The sequence below is a fragment of the Malaclemys terrapin genome, chromosome 2 (genome assembly GCF_027887155.1).
Source record: "Malaclemys terrapin pileata isolate rMalTer1 chromosome 2, rMalTer1.hap1, whole genome shotgun sequence".
Taxonomy (NCBI): domain Eukaryota; kingdom Metazoa; phylum Chordata; order Testudines; family Emydidae; genus Malaclemys; species Malaclemys terrapin.
The window spans coordinates 243,253,920-243,274,348 of NC_071506.1; the positions used below are offsets into that span (position 1 = coordinate 243,253,920).

Consider the following 20,429-nt stretch of genomic DNA (forward strand, 5'->3'; position numbering starts at 1 on the left):
TCATTTTCTTTTAATACTGATGCTATTGTGTGAAAATAAACCTACCTTTTATTTTACATAACCAGATTAGAGCACTGGATACACTGTAGGTGAAGAGCCTAAACTGACCCATACAAGAAAAACACTGTATTAACAAAGAGGCTAAGAAATAACTATAAAGCTCCATTCTATCCTGAAAACATTAAACAATGTGATGGTGGTGGTGACTATAGTCACTAAGCAGACACTATGAAGAACTCTTTCTTACGGATTGATTTGGATCATGTGGGAGACTTCTGTGACAGAGGCTGTATAACATGACACCATGATGGAAAAGCGAATTTATTTTTGTTAAAGATAGTTCCTTTTAAAATATAACCTTTCCTACAAAGGACATCCTCCTAAGGGCATGATATCTTATCTGTTAAATTCACATGGGTTAAACAAAGCTCAGCTCTAGAAAAGAGAATTTTGTCATTTCTTCATAGAAACAGAATTTTCTCAAAATTCTGCCTGATCCAGAAAAGACAGCAGAAAAGACAATCAACCTTTTAAATCACTTTCATTGCAACTAACTTTTGAAGCGTTCTTTGAATTCTCCTTGAATCTGTAATCTTTACCTCAAAAGGTCACACTATTATGGATTTATCCTACTACAGTAAAAAGAAGATACATTTTTTCAATAATTTGTTACGGTCTCTTGTGGGACATCTGTCTGGGCACTATTCATGAAAGACATGGCATTTTATTTATCTACCTAATTTCAAAATATTACACCACATAAGGAAAACAAACATGATACTGCATTGATAAAAATCCTTTCATTTTTTCCACATGCAGCATGGTTCTGTCAGAAAACAGTAACCTTATTTTCACTTATATATTCCATTTAAAATAAGAGGATTTTAAAAGGTACACAAAAAAATTAAAATTGGCCCAACATTCAGGTTTAATAGAAATATACTTTTAGAAAACTTAAGACCAAAATAAATGTGTCTACGTTGTTTTGGGAGTTTTGTGTTCATTTGTTTGACGTTCCAGGAAAACAACTTTTCTTTGGAAATAAACATTCCCCTGCAAAGTTAGCAATCCAAATACTTCAGCATTGTACTTGAGGATGAGACCCTAAAAGTTAAATTGATTAGACACTGTCCATAAACAGTCCATAAACTGTCCATAAACAAGTGAAACTAACTGCTCAAGAGCTGAGAGAATTGTCAGATTAAACACAACAGTGAAATGTAATTTAGATTTTTAGTAGCAACAGTAAAAGGCATTTTTTTTAAATGCATTAGTTTTAATCTGAGAGGAATGCTTTAAGAAGTGTTGAATTTCATTTACAAAGGTAAGAAACATATACTGTATTTTATGCATTTGGTGTAGATACTGGTAATCACATAGATAATATAGCCAGATGCACTTACAGAGCTTGGACTAGAATGTCGTCTGACTTTAGGAGATTCTTTCCCTGCTGATGTAGTTTTGAAGTTAATGCAAGCATTGTTCTCTGAATGGACCCTCTTCACTTGACTAGTTGGTTTCTCAAACGGATCAAAACTGCTCTGTGTCCTCTGAACTCTGACTTTTTTGTCCTCGGGAATTGTGTCCAGGGGTTTGATCACTGAGTCCATTCCCTGGCAGTTCCGTGTAGACATCTTTGTGACACATATCTGAAAGAAAACAAATTAAATGCACTGAATATAATTTATACACCTGCAATTAAAAGATGAAATCTCAAGTGTAACAAGAACACTTTTTTTAAAAGACTGAAATTTTATAAAACTATCTATCTATATCTATATATATATCTATATATATATATACACACACACACACACACACACATATATACAAACACACAATAGGTATGTACACAAATAGGTACATCAGATGTATTACTTAAAGGGTAGAGAAAAAAGATAGAAAGGACAAGAAAGGAGGAAGCAACATACAGTTTGTATAATCATGTAAAATGACAAATTAAAAAAAAATGTCTCAATAGAGGTCTATTTTATCTAAACTTTTGCAGGCTATTCTTTATAACAGCGCCAGTCCACTTCATCCTACAATCCAGTCACTGGTATCTGCAACCAGTATCGATTTCCATTTGTTTAAAATTGGATGAGAGCAAACTTAAATAAATGATACCAGTTTACATACATACTTCCTTTTTGCTGCCCTGCAAAGAGTCAATACCAGTTTATAATTATTGTATTTTTAAAAATAATGCTTATGCAGCATTATCATCACCACCGTATGCCCCAGAAAATCAAATTAGTAAATCAATACCCAAGTACTGAAACATGAGAAACCTCAGCCTGATGACACACTAAAGCACAAAGATCAGAGTTCTCATTTGTTCTTGCCACAGGGTTGAACTATATTACCTATGTTTGTGACAGGAGGGTCTGATCCTGCAAACATTTAGGCACATATGTATCTTTTACACTCTCAGTTAGCACCATTGTGATTACAGGTTGCCAGCGCTCCTGATTTTACTATGAGTCTTGCAAAATTTGTGGTTTTGCTTGATGCCCAGTTCTTGTACTCATGTAATTATGCCACAGCTTTTTTTTTTTTTTTTTTAAGGTTAATTTTCTGACCCTTGTTTTTAGAAAAACTTGAAAATGGGATCCAAGTACACTTTAAAAGCTCAAAAACCCAAAGGCACAGAAAAAGAAACCAAAACATTTTTTTGAAATACCTTGTGATTTTTAAACGTTTGGAGTTGGCAACACTGATTTAGTATCAGTGGGACTATAGATGTGTACAGTTAAGCAAGTGTGTAAGTATTTGCAGGGCTCTTACTGATGATACTTTGAAAACTTGCTGAAGAATTACAAATTGGGGGTCATGCCAGGGATCAGTTTTAGAGATGTGTTTGTGCAGGGTGCCTCCCTCATAGCTATAACTGTTACCAATGCAAACAAACGTTTTCCAACAGCAAATCATTCTTCACCGTTCCATTCATGGTTTGGTTGCTTGAAATTCAATTTACTTCGATTGTTCACTGACAGTAATGCCTTCATGCAGAAATAAAGGATACAATACAGAACAAACCAATCATACTCTTGAAAACCACAACACTCTTCCATAAACACCAAGAACACACAATGGTCCAAAGATTACCTTCATAATTAAATATTACACACACTGTACAGCACTATCTGAACTACCAGAGACAGGTTTAACTCTAATTAAAGGTACATGACTGATATTCCAATACAGGGATTACAAGTTTCATTTCTTATTTAAAAAGACAAACAACTGAAACTTCATTGTTTTGAAAACTTGTTCTGGTACCAAAGATGAGGAGCAGTGCCTGTTCATCCTAAGCCATACACACATTTTTGGGCAGAATTTGACTTAATAACTAAACTTTGGAATGTTGTTACTACCACAAAGACATAATAAACTGGATGGTTTAGGAGTTAAGTGGGCTTCCCTTTTTAAAATGTATTTCCGTTCCCCCTACCACTATGCCAGCCAAAAACAAACACACCACTTTATACACTAAATATTGCTCTTTCTAGAAATACACTGAAATCAGTGATGCTGGTGCACAACCCAAGATGCTTCTGACACAATAAATGCACAAACTAAAGCGGAGGTTAAACAGCAATGTTACATTTTGGTGCCATTCATGTTTTCCCGGTAAAATAAAATCAGTGAAGGGAAAAAAAAAATCCCAGCTTCCAAGATATTATAAACTAAAGAACGAAAAACAAAAAACAAATAATAAAAAGGCTTCTAAAACATACTTGTCTTAATGAAATTGTTAAAGATCAGCTGTCAGCAATTAAGCTTAAATATTTACAATTCAGCATAATGATGCTGTGATTACTGCATCTGCCTTACATGGAGTTTTGTTTACATGTCACGCTGAAGAACCTACTGCCCAGTGTCAGGCTGTGATGTGGGTTAAGCACACATTACCTACAGAAAATACACAGGCAGCAGATGTGCTGCCATGTATTGTGTGCCACGCAGTGATAGTAATAGTTTCAAATAGGATGTCTTAGAGGACACTCCTTCACCTCTAGGTCACTAGTTTGAATCTAGACTAGGTAAAAATCCACCCAAAAAGATTACCATCTGGTGGCCTATGTAAAATGTCCATGTCATAAAATCCACTGTCAAAATTTGTTCCAAGTGGTCACCTTCTTGGAGGCTCTGCAACTCAGGGAATGAATGGAAATGCAGATTGAACAATACTCATAGAAGTGTCCCTTTCCAGGAGAAGAAGCTGTGGGAAGATGGACAAGCTTGGACTGCTACTGCCTCTGCTCTGCCTGTACTGTGAACAGAGTACATCACTCACTAGTTCTGTCAAAATCCACTCACAGACTCTTAAAAAATATTTCTTTAGCAAGTTTAATAGCACTAGATCAGGGGTAGGCAACTTATGGCACGCGTGCGAAAGGCGGCACGCAAGCTGATTTTCAGTGGCACTCGCACTGCCCGAGTCCTGGCCACCAGTCCAGGGTGCTCTGCGTTTTAATTTAATTTTAAATGAAGCTTCTTAAACATTTTAAAAACCTTATTTACTTTACATACAGCAATAGTTTAGTTATATATTATAGACTTATAGAAAGAGACCTTCTAAAAATGTTAAAATGTATTACTGGCACGCAAAACTTTAAATTAGAGTGAATCAATGAAGACTCTGCACATCACTTCTGAAAGGTTGCCGACCCCTGCACTAGATACATTTTCTCCTCCCTGGGCACATAATACACTAATAAGTGTTATACATGCACATCAAGTAAGTATGAGCTATGGGATACTGAAGTTCTCTGGAATCTGAATTAACTAAGCGTTTGAGGGACCCACAGAACCCTCTATTCATAACTTAATATGCCAGAATTCTGCCATTTTCAAAAGGGTGTGGTTCGTCTGTTTAACCTGTTTTCCTCATGGAACTCTAAAAAGGGATGCTTTTTGACCAAATAGGTGGATTGAACAACACACATACCTTCTTCCCCATCTATTGTCAGAAAAAGCCAATTTAGGACTAAAATCTACCCTTTGCTAAGTCTAAAGTTTGAAATGTCAGCACTGAGCCATTGCCTATACGAGTTTCCAGTATAGCTTAGTGGGGGTCTTTTCTCTGCGTATGGAAAGAGCCTTCATTTTATCTAAGAGGTCAGCAGAGATGCCTGGCACTGTACCACACACTACAGTGTGACACAAACTCAAACAAAATTCAGATTTGAAAGTAGCTGTCTTTTCCTTACATAGCATAAGAAACACTTTTGTCATTTCTTCATATATATTCTTATATTTTGGCCACTCAAAAGGCTGGCACAAGTACACGCCTCGCTATATAAACCTGGTTTTGGACCAAGTAATCTAACTGAGAGGTTCTCAAACTGAGGTCAGTAGATCTTTAGTGGTCTGGGACATACTTGCTGGTGGTCTGGAGCTGTCTGGCCGCTGCCTTACTTCCACCAGCTTATTTGCATTACAGAGGAAGAATGATTTTACGGGTAAGACACTGGACTGGGTCTTAGAAGATGAGGGCTCAATTTCAGCACTGTCACAGAATTCCTGTGTGATCTTAGGAGCAAGTCATATAATCTCTGTGCATCCATTTCCCCTCTGTAAAACAGGAACCATAATCCTAATCACTGCTGATACTAAGACTGGCGGAATGGTAGATAATGATAAGAGACAGGACAGTCACATGGATCACTTGGTAAGCTGGGCCCGTTCAAACAACATGTGTTTTAATACAGCCAACATGCAAAGTTGTACATCTGGGAACAAAGAATGGAGGCCAGACCTGAAAAACGGGGAACTGTATCCTGGAAAACAGGTGACTGAAAAAGATTTAGGATCACACTGGATAAACAACTGACCAGGAGCTACTAGAGTGACCCTAGGGTAAAAACAGCCAATGCGGTTCTTGGATGTATAAACAGGAAAATAATGAGTAGAAGTAGAAAGGTAATTTTAGCTCTGTACATGGCATTGGTGAGATCAATTCTAGAATATAATGTCCAGTTCTGATGTCCATATTTTAAGAAGAATGTTGAAAAACTGGAGAATGTGCAGAAGAAAGCCATAAAAATTATTCAAGGGCTAGAGAAAATTCCTTTCAGTGAGTGACTTAAGGGCTCAAATTTGTTTAGTTTATCAAACAGAAGATTGAGAATTGACTTGATTAGCGTATGAATACCTTCACAGGGAGAAAATACTGGGTATTAGAGGGCTCTTTAATCTAGTGGAGAAAGATATAACAAGGACCAATGGCTGGAAGCTGAAGACAGGCAAATTCAAATCAGAAATAAGGTACAAACGTTTAACAGTACAAGTAAGTAACCATTGGAAAAACTACCAAGGGAAGTAGTGCGTTCTCCAGTGCTTGATGTCTTCAAAACAGGATTGGATGCCTTTCTGGAAGAAATGCTTTAGTCAGCCACAGGTTATTGGACTGAATACTGGGTAACTGAGTGAAATGTATTGGCTTATGGTTATGCAGTAAGACAGACTAGATGATCTAATAGTCCCTGCTGGTCTTCAGCCCTATGAATATATGAACACAGTGCAATGGGGCTTGAATCTCAATTGGGAATTCTAGGTGCTTCTGTAATACAAAACCACCATTACATTAAAAACAACTTAAAATCCACACACTTCTCCAGTATTGCTTTTTCATATAAGCATTTGCTATAGTTCACACTCAAAAATAGCTCCAATTATTTGGTGTAGCAGCACCAGAGCAGATTCTTCAGTATAGACAAAATGTGTTTTAAGTCCCAATTTGCCCTTCTATGCCTTAGGAGTTAGCTCTGGTGCAGCTACACTAATTGCTGGCTACCAATTGCTACATTAGGGCTTTTTCTAAGTGTAGACAAGACCACAGAAACATTACGTAAGTGCAAACGGGAGAAAGTTGTTCACAAGACAGTCTGTGTATTAAGTGTAGCCCCTCACTCTGAAAAAGTTTCAGAAACTTTGATCTAACAAACAATATCACAGTTATGGTATTAAACTATTAAAACAGAATCAGCATTCAGACTAATGTAGTAGCAGAATGGTCATTTTTCTTCATTTTACAATTTAAATATGAACAATAAGTAATGTCAACTTTTAAAAGTGATTTTTTTATTCAGTAGCCTTTACCAAGGCTAGGGCGAGTGCTCACCTTAGGTGACAGGCTTGGCTTCCTTCACCTCTCTCACTTACTCATTCCTTCAACCACACTTATACTGAACCTTTGTGTGGCAGTCTCCTAGTTTGCTAACTGTGGCTCCTCTAGCAGGTCCCACTGGGCATGGCCCCTGCTGGAGACTTCCTTTCAGGAGATTTAACCAGCAGCTGATTGAAGTGATTCAAAACAGCGCTCTCAAAACCTTCATATTGCTTATTCATCCAAAAGGTAAACAACAAGTGGAGAAAAGGATTAAAAACAATGGAAGGTCTACATGCCTCAGCCTGGGACTTCCCCCGGTTTTCAAATCTCTATTGAGAGATTTGTGTGGAAGAGAACAAAAAAAAAAGAGGTGAGAAAAGGGGGACGGATTAAAGGAACGTGTCTGCCACCTGAAATCCTTAGCAAAGGAATCATAATCTTGCTCCAGCACCTGTCTGCCTGGTGCATTTTTCTTTACTTTTGAGACAAGTGGAGGAGAGTAGATTTCTGTAGTGAACGAAAACATTCAACAAACTAATCTCAATATTAATTTAGCTACTGCACACTTCATAGATTTAAAACAAACTAAAAAGGTAACCCCATGATACTTTTAGTGTGCTGAATTTGTTATTTTTCCAATAAAATGTGAAGAATTATTACACTCAGAGCCAGATAGTACGAAAAAAAGTGCTTAAAATTGAACCATTTCATTGAATGTCTGCCAGATTTTAGAGCTATAGAAACTAACAGATTATTCCCTATGATTTGCACACCTGCTGATCCACAGTTCAGAAACATATAGGACTGAATACTCGGTTGCAACAGAGCAGTACCCAGCAGACTGGGGGAGGGAACAGGGGACCATAAAAGTGGCTTTTCAGCACTCTTTTGTCCACTCCTCCAATCCCAGGAACAGTTGGGTGATGGCCCCAGCACAAGTTAGAGGAGTCTCAGAACTGTTCTAATTGAAATTAGGCAGCTGTTACAGACCTGCAAGTTTGCTGTTACATCCACCAAGACCTCTGGAACACAATCAACTCTGACCACACCTCCTCACATACCAGTGCATATGACATGGCATTGGTGTGGAGCCAGCTTTCCACCCCTTCGGGATTACCCCATGCTGAAATACGGCAAATGCCAGTCAGGGCTCAATCCTTCAATGTGTTGAGCACTCTGGATGCACTTCAGCAAAGCACTTAGGCATATGCTTAATTTTAAGCAAGTGAAAAATCCAATTATAGTCAATGGAACCATGTATGAGCTTAAAAATAAGCATGTGCTTAAGTGCTCAGCACTTTACAGGATGAATGCTTAGTAGGAATGAGGATCCAGCCTATAATGTTCAGTCAACAACTAGCTCCATATCTGTGACAACTTTTTTTTTTTTAAGTATTCTATTACCCTTGAAATCCATGCATTCAATTAATACCATTATGGTCCTGAATGTCCCCTTTATACTTTGCCTGTCTATCTAGGTACTTCGTAAAGGAGATAAACTCCACCGTTACAAGACAGGTTTCGGAGCCGTAGCCATGTTAGTCTGTATCAGCAAAAACAACGAGGAGTCCATGTGGCACCTTAGAGACTAACAAATTTATTTGGGCAGAAGCTTTCGTGGGCTAAAACCCACTTCATCAGATGCATGGAGTGAAAAATACAGTAAGCAGTATATATTTACAGCACATGAAAAGATGAGAGTTGCCTTACCAAGTGGGGGGTCAGTGCTAACAAGGCCAATTCAATTAAGGTGGAAGTGGCCTATTCTTAACAGTTGACAAGAAGGGGTGAATATCAAGAGAGGGAAAATTACTTTTGTTGTGCTAACGAGGCCAATGCAATCAAGGTGAACGTCAGCCATTTCCAACAGTTGACAAGAAGGTGAGAGTATCAGCAGAGGGAAAATTACTACAAAAAGTAATCAAGACAATCTACTTGTATGTGAATTTCAAAGAGATGTATTAGACCAGCAATCATTAACCCATTTATTTGTAGTAATAGATCAAGGGAGATGCTAAGTGTATTTGTCTGTGTTTACCTATATCCTGTTAGAAGTTTAACATGTAACCAAATTAGCTTGTAAATGCTAATGTCCTTTCACGTCTTAATTGTTTTCTATTATATATGCGGATGGTTCAGTTAACCTTAAGATCAAAGTTGTAAGATACTGCGGGAAACTATTATCATCATCTATACTGTCTTCCATTTAATTATCTATGCTAAAATGATTACTGGCTAATTGCCTTATGTGAATAAATGCAACTATAAACACCTGGGTATGCACAGGAAATAAATTAGCTTCAAAGCAACAATCTGCACTGCCTATTCTTCCCTGGAGGAGGTCCTGCTGTGACAAGAGGTCAACTTGCTAGGGAGCTATAAAGGAAAACCCCCGGCCTGAGCCTGACATCTCAGGTCTGCTTAAATTTCAACAGAGAAGGTCTAAGCGATAAGAGTGAGGTCTCCAGGTTTACCCCGGAATTCTCATGGAAGAACTTGAACAGATTCTATACCTGGACTGCCTATTGGACCTTTTAAATTGATTCCAGAAAGATTTAAACAAATCAGCAGTCTTACCATGTTTGCTATGAAACTGACCTAACGACTTTACACATATCTGTATGTATATTGATCGTTTAACCACTGCAACTCTCTTCTTTCTTTTTTCCTTGTATTATTAAGCCTTTAGTCTTTTAGTTACTAAAGGATTGGCATCCCCATGATTATTGGGTAAGATCTGAGACCCATATTGACCTGGGGATCAGTGTCTGGTCCTTTGGGATTGGCAAACCTCACATATGGTGAATCTGGTTTTCAGTAACCTCTCACTATATTAGATTGAGCTGTCTAGATGGAATCAAAGGCTGGAATGCTTAAAGGAGACTGTATTTGGCTTTTTGGTAACCAGTGTGGTATTGCAGAAGCTGTTTTGTTACTGGCTTGGTGAATCTAATTATAAAATAACCTACCGGTTTGGGGGACTCTTTGCTCTATTGCTTGCAGTTTGACCTGAGTATAGCATTCTCAGTGTGGCCCATCAGACACCTGGTCACAGTAAGAATTGCTCATGTAAGCAAGATCTGAAGGATCAGACTTAACTTTTGACAAGAGATGCCAATTTTTCCAGGGGGGCCCTCAATTGGCCATGGTCCCTGGGCATGGGCCCCCGTTGGCCCAGTGGCTAACCTGCCACTGGTTAAACATCACGAGCAGCCGCAAAATCAGATTTGCCATAAGGTTCTACAAACACATCGTACACATTTTGGGAAAACGGGTCATATTCTGTTTTGATTGCCCCCATGTAATATTATAAACAAAGTTGAAGTAAACCCATTTTCCTCCTCCAATAAACCCAAAGTTTTAAGAAATTAAGCCAAATGGTCTTCTCAATTTGGTTGCTTCTTCCTCTTTAAATTTCTGATCACTGGCCTGAGTAAAATGGGTTCTGGTTAACTATTTACCATTCTAATTTGTAGATCCTGAAGATTTGGATTGTTCAGATAATACTTGAATAAGCACTCAAAGGACTGGATGTTTATCCAAATTGAAACTTTTGAAGCTTCCTATTTCTACCCTGTTCCTGGATGGGGGCTATGAAAGCACAGGACACAGTTAGGGGATCTGAGTTCTGTTCTCACCAGAGGGGAAAAAAATCACTGAATAGCTTTGAGGAAAATCATTTAATCTCTGTAAATCAAATTTAATCACAGTAAATTTCTGTACTGTGCTGAAAATTCTTTTTCCCCGGGTTTATAAAACATTAATTTGTATTTTTTATTTTACTATTTTTTTTTGTTGTTTTTTTAAATCAATAGGTAAATCTAGGACCAGCATTAGTTTTGCTAGCCCTGGCATTTGCTCTTTTTTGTTCTTCCTTTGTAAAATGGGGACAATGATAATGCCGCTACATAAATAAAACTGTAAAGACTAATTAGTTAATTTTGTAAAACACCCAAAGAGTTTCTCAAGTGAATTATAATGAAATATTTATTTGTGAACTTAGGGTCATCTCCCATGAAGTATCACAACAAGAAGAAGTTACCTTGTGCAGTAACAATGGTCTTTTGTGTCCCTATGGATGCTCCACTGTAGGTTAGTCTGCATCCCTGTGTTGCTGATTGGAGAACTTTAATAGCAGTCTGTCCAGCCCACACAAGCGCTGCTCCCTGCCTGCCATCAGGCTAACCAGAGCACACGGGCAATCCCTCCTCAGTTCCTTCTCTACCACAGTGTCAACTACTAGAACTTCAAAGTAGAGGGGGGAGGGTAGGTTACGGAGAACCCATAGGGACACACATCTCAAAGAGCCACTGTTAATACACATCATCTTCTTCTTCCAGTAGCGTCCCTATGGGTTCTCCAATGCAGGTGACTCCCGAGCAGTGCCCACTACTGAAGGCTGGGGTTTCAGAGTCAAGTCTGTTCTAGATGATGGCTGCAGATGCCAGATTAGGTGCCACAATGCTGAGTCCCCAAGGATAGCATAATGTTCTGCAATGGTATGTGCAGATGCCCAGGTAGCTGCTCTGGAGATTTCCGATATGGGAATACCCTTAGGGAAGGCGACGGAAGAAGAAACCGATCTCAGAGTGTGTGCATATTGAGGATGGAGGGATGCACCATTACACATCTGTAACAGAGCTTGAGACAGCTTGAGACCTTTTGGAGAGTCTTTGAGCTGAAATCACTATCTTTTGATCTGCAATGGAGAAGAAAAGTCTTGGAGATTTTCTGAAAGCTCTTGTTCTGTCCAAATAGAAGGCCAAGGCTCTCCTCATGTCCAGCGTACATAGAGGATGCCTTCCCTATTATCCTTATGAGGTTTAGGATAAAAGGTTGGAAGCTGAATAAGCGGATTTATATGAAAAGCAGAAGTCACGTTGGGAGTGAACTTTGGACGTGGTTTAAGAGTGACTTTGTCAGGGAAGAACACAGTGAAGCAGGGGGTCTGCTATCATACCTCCCCTGTCCTTCTTGCTGAGGTAATGGTGGTCAGGAACACCATCTTCACTGAAAGGTGAGTTAATGGACAAGTGGCCCTGGGGTTCAAATGGTGGACTAGTCAGTCCTTTTAACACCAGATTGAGGTCCCATTGAGGAATGGGAAGTCTGGGTTGGGGAAGGAGGTTTGCTATGCCTTTGAGAAACCTCTTCATGGTCTGATGAGAAAAAATGGAGTATCTTTCTACCTGCTGGTGGAAGGTTGCAATTGCTGCTAAGTGAACCTTTACCGAGCTGATATAGATACCCAATTTCTTGAGAATCAACAGATAGTCCAGGATTACCAATAGTGTGGTTGCATACAGGATGATGCCTTTGGGCTGACACCAGATTTGACATCTCTTCCATTTGTGTAAGTCGGTATGACAAGTAGCACCTTTCCAACTGTGTAATAACACCCCCTGTACCTCTTAAGAGCAAGATGTCATTATGTGCTGGAATCACGAAGCAGCCAGGCTGTGTGTGCCAGAATCCACAGGTTGGGATGGAGAGTGCATCCCTCATTCTGCGATAGCACGTATGGAATGATTGGAAGAGTCATCAGTGGACATAGCGCCAGCTGTGACAGGTAAGGGTACCATGTCAGCTTGGGCCAGGTGGGAGCAATCAGTATGTTTGCTTTCTCTCTTTTCACTTTCAAGAGGACTTTCAGAATTAGAGGGACTGGGGGGAAAGCATAAAAAAGACCCTTGTCCCATCGGAGGAGGAGTGTGTCCCCCATGGAGTATCATCCAATCCCCACTCTGGAGCAGTACTGAGGACGTTTCTTGTTCCAGTAAGTAGCAAACAGGTCTGTCAGTATCCCACATTTCTGGAATATGTCGTGTAGGACTATCAAATCTATTTCCCAATTATGGTCGAGTGGGAACTTGTGGCTGAGGTTGTCCGCCGTTGTGTTGTGTACTCCTGGCAAGAAGGCCACTGATATTAAGACATTGTGGGAAATGCACAGTTCCATAGCTTTAGTTCTTCCATGCACAGGGAGTGTGATCTGGCACCTCCTTGATGGTTTATGTAATACATGCAGGCCACATTGTCCATCATGACTTTTGTGTGCATGTCTTTGATCAGCGGGAGAATACACGCATTTCTGATCACTCTAAGTTCGATCAGGTGATGTAAAGGCATGTCTTGGATAGCGACCATTTACCCTGCACCGTGAGCCCATTGAGATGTGCATCCCATCCTTTGAGGGACGCATTGGTAGTTGGGAATAACGATGGGGGAGGACGAATAAATGGGATTTCCATACGTACGTTCACTGGGTCTTTCCACCAGTCCAAGGATTACTTGACTTTGGTGGGCATCAATAATAATTTGTTAATGCTGTCTCTGTTTGGCCTATAAATCGAACTGAACCAGGCTTGGAGGCATCTCATGCATAGTCTGGCATGAGTTATGACTGATGTGCCCTTGGCTATATGCCCCAGGAGTTCGAGGCAGTGTCTGGCTGAAATCTGGGGGCTGGATTGTACTGTCTCTAACAGAGTGGAGAGGCTGAGCAATCTGTGATGAAGGAGGAGCGCCTTCACCTGAATGGAGTCAAGGTCGGCTCCTATGAATTCTGGTCTTTTATGGGTGTTAAGTGTCGACTTTTACACATTAATTTGTAGGCCCAGATTCTGGAACAGATTCAGCATGGTCTGGGTGACTCGCTGGGCTTCAGCGAAAGAACGTGCCCTGAGAAGGTAATCATCAAGGCAAAGATAAATCATAATGCCCTGAGAGCGTAAGTGGTCCACCACTACCAAGAGGACCTTGGAGAATATCCTGGGGGCTGATGAGAGGCCAAAAGGGAGTTGGATTGGTAGTTGTCTTGGCCTAGCATGAATCTGAGGTAATGTCTGTGACTTGGTATGATGGAAATGTAGAAATACGCATCTTGGAGGTTGTGGGACGAGAACCAAGTTTCCTTTCTCTAATGCAGGAATAATCATTGATAGGGTGACCATCTTGGAACTTCTGATAGATCTGTTGAACACTCTGAGGTCCAATAGGGGTCTCCAATCTCCCTTTTTCTTTGGTATTAGGAAGTAGCAAGAGTAGAAGCCTTTGCCTCTTAGATGCCCAGGCATAGGCTCTATAGCCTCTACACCAAGGAGATGGTTTACCTCCTGGCCTATCGACTCTTGTGAGAAGCGTCCTTGAACAGGAAAGGGGAAGGATTTTTGGGAGGGGGAGGAAGGAGACATGGATGGCGTATCCATCCTGGATTATCTCCAGCACCAATTTGTTAGGGGTTATCTGTTCCTGGGTGCTGCAGAACAGCTGACAGTTTCCAAAGAGATGGGTGGGGTTTTCCAGCATGAGACAGCAAGGAGAATGTTCTACGGGTACCTTGACCAACCTGTCAAAACTGCCACTTCGAGGTGGAGGACTGAGAGGAAGTTGGTTGAGATACTAACTGCTTTCGCCTGGGGAACCTAGGCTTCTTCCGCTGCGGCTCGTAAGATCTCTGCAACGAGTACTGAGATATTTATTGTGATGAGCGGGGCTTGAACAGTGGCTGAGGGCTGTACTTCCTTTTATAGGCAGGAGTATAAATCCAGAGGGATCAAAGAGTTACCCTAGAATTCTTCAACATGTGAAGGGATGCGACGGTCTTCTCAGCATATAACTTCGTCCCTTCAAAGGAAAGGTCTTCCACTGTAGTTTGTAGTCACAAAGCCTGTCTCATCACAATGGCCATGGAAATTGAGCATGCCTCCATGTCATCTGCATCTAGCATGGACTGGAGGGTCATTTTAGCCACCACTTAGCCCTCATTGACTATGGCCTTGAATTAACCCTTGTGAGAATAAGGAAGTTGCTCAATAAATAAACCAAGTTTTGTGTAGTTATATTTTACCAACAAGGCTTGGTAGTTTGCTATGTGGAACTGGAGGGTAGCTAAGGAATATGCCTTCCTGCCGAACAGATCCAAATGTTTCCAGTACCAGTCACAAGGGATGGATTGGTGCTGGCGGCCCCTAGAGTTAACTGCATGCACAATGATCAATTTGGGAGGCAGGTGGGAAAAGAGAAATTCCATATCCTTTGCTGGCACGTAATATGGCCAAATAAAAATACAAACCAAGTAACAAAGAAAAACCTTCAAGGGAAGCTAAAATTAGCAATTCTAAAAAGAGTTAATGATCCAAGAATGGACAGCTATAGCTCTGTCTCTAGCCGGGGTGGTTGAGAAAGAACTGAGGAGGGTCACCCATGCGCACTAACTAGACGGGGAACAGCACATGCGGGACTGACTTCCACCAGAGTTCTCTGATCAGCAGCTCACGGATGCAGACACACCTACAGTGGAGCACCCACAGGGATATTACTCAAAGAAGAATCACATCATTTCTTGAAATATCAGAAATATCCCCAAATACAAGATTTTGCATTTAAATTGCAGATTTCCCAGATGTATTTATCCCTGATACTATCACAGGTATCACTGAACAGTGTCTATATAGCTGCAAGAGCAGAAGGTATTAATTTGCAAAGTTTCCCATCTGGACCTGAATTTTTCTTACTTTTAGAAAAGGTATTTTATTTTCCAATGTGCTTTAACACAAAAAAGTACATTTAGGATTAAACAGTCATCCCAATACTAAACACATCACTCTGAAATGGAGCAACTAGCAAACAGTGTATCACATTTAGTTATATTGCATTGCAGTGGTCCCTCACTACTGGCAGACCGCAAGTGACAGACTTATGAGGGAGAGCTACATCCTCCTGGGCGGGATGAAGCACAACAGTCTTTAGCCCCCAGCCAGATGGCTGGGGCAGACCGCTACAAGTAGTCTGAAGAAGGGTTCTGGATCCCTCTGGGTGGGGCAGAACAACAAATATTTAGGGCTCTGGCCTGTGTTCAAGGCAGAGCTGCAGCAGTTATAAGCCCAGGCCCTCAAGCAGAGCAGAGCAGCAAACACTTAAGGCTCAGGCAGGGGTGAGCACCCAAACAGTCTGAGGGCTCAATCGGGGATGAGCACCCAATATAGTCTCGTGAGCTCAGGCGGGGGTAGACTCAAACAGGCCTCCTGGCCAAAGGTCGGGAGGTTACCACCCCAGGGGTGTAGTGTCAGGGGGTAGAGGGACACAGGCCCACCTGACTCCATCGCATCCCAGCCCAGAGCCCTAACAGTGGCAGTGCAGATTGTTGCCGGGAAGGCAGCAAAAGAGGACACATTCACTGGCCCGGGAGTCTCTGTGATGGCAGCAGCACCAGCCTCAGCAGATTGTTTAATATGGAGAAGAGAGCCTAACTGTTGGGAGGAGGGCATGGAGGCAAGTTGGAGTCACCTTGTGGAGCAACAAGGCAGGAACAATTACTGGGATGTTCGACAGAAGCCACTGACATTTGTGAAGGATAAGCAGATAGTAAACTATTAGTGCTAGAATAAGAAAGTCAAAGACAAACAGTTGATTGGTATGGGGAGGAAGTAGGCAGCAAGTGTGTTGATAAGATATGAGGGGAAACATGGGATGGAATGAGGTTGGGTGAAAAATTTCGAGAGAGAAAAAATACTATTAAGTGAAAGCCAAAGGGAACAAAATATAATTGCCAACAGAAAAGGGTTAAGTAACTACAAAGCAGCAAATTGAGGTTATTATAAGGTCGGGGGGGAAGGAGAATTTTGATTCTGAAAGTAATAAACAGTTTTATGCTGCTTCCTTTCTCCACTCCCTTGTCTGTATGTTGTGCATTCGTATGGTAAGCTGCTCACTACAGGGATAAATCTTATTCTAGGTGCTATTTAAATAAAACACTAATAATAGGGTGCAGAGCCTCGCAGAGCCTCCCATCAGCCAGTGCACAAGGAAAGACAAATTTTGGAGACTTGTGGTGGAGATCTGATAGTATCATATAATCCTTATTGTACATATCCCTTCACAGGTGTAACAGAACAAACCTAAAGCAGCTTCTTTGTCAATCTTCCTGTCAGATCCCCATATCAAAAGCCTACTCCAATAATGATGGTTCTCTTTTTGAAATCAAGGCTGCTGTTAAAACCCAATGTCTTTGTCATCAGGAAGATTACAAATATAAGAACTGAGGTGCTGTACAGAAGAAATTTTGAGCTGGAAGCTCTTACATTAATACTCCATTTTCACCTGAAATACTCCATCCATCCATACTCTACTGCATCACAGAGACAGGTGGCTCATTATCCCACCTATATGTAAGGGAAGTAGGATGGGTCCTCCGTGGGAGAGAGAGGATGCAGTGTGCGAGCTGAGCAGTGTGTGAGCTGAGCAGTCCTGAGGTAGGAATACCGGGATCAGTCAAACTGAGAAACAGGTTTTGTGCTGATCTTTGTTATCTTATTGTTTTCTTTGTTAATAAAACCAGCCTTCTAGAAAGGGGATCAGTTTTACATTAGTACATGAATTGGAGTTGTGGAATAGGTTAGGAAACGAATCTGCCCATAATCACTATGTTGCTGCTGACATGGTAGATTTGTTAGGCTCCTCTTTGTGTTTCAGTGATTACCTCCCACAGATTTTGTTTGAGAATTACTTCATTAAATCTGTTATGAAACGGTCATTTTTTGGAATTTTCTAAGCGATACTAATGTAGTGTTAATGATATTGGATTTCAACAGCTTTTCATATACAAGTTTATAACATTAAGAGAATTTACTTGTACATATATAACTAACTATTAACAGCACGTGTTCAGCACTTGATTCAGGAGAATGAAGGGCCCACTCATGCCAAGCAAATCAACTGCTGAAACCTTTTGCTACATATACTATATTCAGGTCTTTTGGGGGGCAGGGGTGGCTAAGCTTTCAACCTAAGTATAAGAGGGGTAGCCGTGTTAGTCTGGATCTGTAAAAAGCAACAAAGAGTCCTGTGGCACCTTAAAGCCTAACAAATGTATTGGAGCATAAGCTTTTGTGGGTGGATGCCCACTTCATCAAACGGATCACTTCAACATAAGTGATATGAATACATTTACTCTGCTAATGTAGTCTCTGAACATTAGTGCTGTCTACTGAATCTAAGCACAGGACAGCTATTCAATTTGTTTCCTCTCTGTGCCCATTATTTGCCTTGGACAAATTGTGAATCCTCATTTATAAAATTAGAATATATTTATTTCTCAGAGCAGGTGCAAGGTTTAAATAATGTTTGTAAAGCACTTTGAAAATGCACTGAACTTCACAAGTGCCAAGTATTATTAAAATTATGTAGAACTCAGTACCTCAACTTCATTTCAAAGTATGTGTAGTTTCAATAGATGGAATTAAGCTGGTTCAGCAGTGTGCATACTGCATGTATAGTAGCACTGCAAATGTATAACAAAAACAGAAATATAAGGGAGAGCTTCTATACTCCATTGCTGAGTGACCCATTAAGATCGGAGGTCTGTTTTCTCCTCTGTAACAGCATTTAAAAATAAAGGATTAAAAAAAATGTATTTTCAAATAATTTCCCAACCAAAAAAAAAAAAAAAAAAAAAACTGTTGTCTACTCAACCTCCTGCTCCAACAGATGGCTACATGTGCAAATATGATTCAAATTTCTACACAGTTTTCCTTCCATTATTGCATTATTAATAGTTTTATATTAGTTAAATTATTAATTTCATTATAAATCTTTCAAAGTTTAAAGATTTATATTATCTCCTCCGAGCCTCTCTTATGATCATGAAATGGTTAAAGGAACAGATATAAAAATACAGTAGCTCCTCCAACACCCAGATATGCTTTCATTTAAGGGTGTTAACAGGGCAGTGCTTATTTTTGCTGGGATTCTGAAAATAACCACAATGCAGGAAGATTTTAAAAGGCATAAATGGCAATTAGGTACACAATTCTTTTCAATGGGATTGGAGTGCCAAACTCCTTTAGGCTCCTGCGAAAATCCCAGCCACTGTGCATACATCTTCATTCCTTTCCATCCATCATCATTAGGTACCTCTGGTCCAGAGCAGCAAGAAGATCAAAACATACTCAACTTGATTAGTTTAATGCCTGTTCCTGAAGCACCCACTGAACTGGGCCCTTTAGTCATAAAATCATGTAGCCCTAATTTTTATGGCCAATGGCAAATCCCAATTGAAAATGTGGATAAAAGCATGGCCACAGGTTAGAGCCCTCCTATGGCTTATTAGTTACCTAACACCAAAACCTAGTGTTGACAACATCAAAGCATTTCCTCAGCAAAAAGGATAACTGGTGATTCAGTAAGCAGATCTCCTAAACAAAGGATTCTGTTTTCCCTACTTGTGTCCTTTTCAGTAAATACCTAAGAGACTGTATATGGTCAAAATTGTTCACACAGTAACTGCAATGTCAATTGATGGGATAGAATCAATAGATGGGCCCCCCCAAAATACCAACCAATCACTTGGCAAAGATTCTGCTCAACACAGGTTCTTGAGCAAGTGAAAACTATGATTAAAGCTCAATTTGTCATTTAATAATAGAAAATAACCCCCCTCCCACTCCCAGTCAGATACAAATCTGGATTAAAAAGGGATATTCTCAGCAAAAAGTTTTCATTCAGAACCAGAGCTCTTAATCAATGATCTGTGGAAAGCGCATTACTATCTATCTCTGTAGGTAGTTCACAGAACTGGTAACATAATGGAAAGAATTTGCACTAACTGTTTTGCAAAATATACATCCCTTCTTTTCATTTAAAAGTTTTTAAAGTTTTTCAACCAACTCTAGTAGGTTCTGATGGCAACCATCACTGCTCTGAGAGCCTGATATGGTCTGCTAAAATCAATGTGGGTCTTTCCATTCTCTTCAGCGGACTTTGGATCAGGGCATGAGTGCCTCCCAAGAAAAAAATCAAAGATTCCTATAGTCTAATGGTCTGATTTTTCTTTCTACTTCCTCCAGAATAGTTGACGGTATGTTGCTTATTTATTTCCTCCTTCTCCCCGCCAACTTCCTTTCCTACTACTCTCTCATCCTTCTTCCCTTCCCTTTATTCTCCTTCTCTTCCACTCTCTCTTTTTTGATGTTTTTAGTTGCCATTATGGAAAAGCGAAGAAGATGTAGTGAATTTTATATCTTGTTCTGATAACGTTTCCCAAAGCATTAGCTCTGTTGCCAAGAAAGCCATCTCTCCGGTTCTCACCACTGAGGTCAGCAGCTTCACAATTCCTCAGGAGCATAGCTTTGAAGGGAGGTCAATGGCACAACGAAAGCAGCGCTCCCCAAGCTACGTTGGAGCAGTTCCATGGAGGCCCCTTTAATATTAAACTCAGACCTTGGATTTGACCAGATATTCTGTGGGGAGCAAATGTAGAGAGCTGAGCATCAGGGCTGTCAGCAGCTGTTGCTGAGGCAGCACACTGTGTTAC

General features: G+C 40.3%; 1 protein-coding gene across 4 annotated transcripts in view; it reads right to left on the bottom strand.

The window, feature by feature from the left end:
- CDK14 (cyclin dependent kinase 14) overlaps positions 1 to 20,429 on the bottom strand; it is a 482,473-nt gene that overhangs the window by 349,665 nt on the left and 112,379 nt on the right. For all 4 annotated transcript variants that reach the window (XM_054020506.1, XM_054020507.1, XM_054020508.1 and 1 more), the window contains one exon: positions 1,404 to 1,649. In XM_054020506.1, coding sequence (XP_053876481.1) covers positions 1,404 to 1,649 — 246 coding nt within the window. The remainder of the gene's footprint in view (positions 1 to 1,403; positions 1,650 to 20,429) is intronic.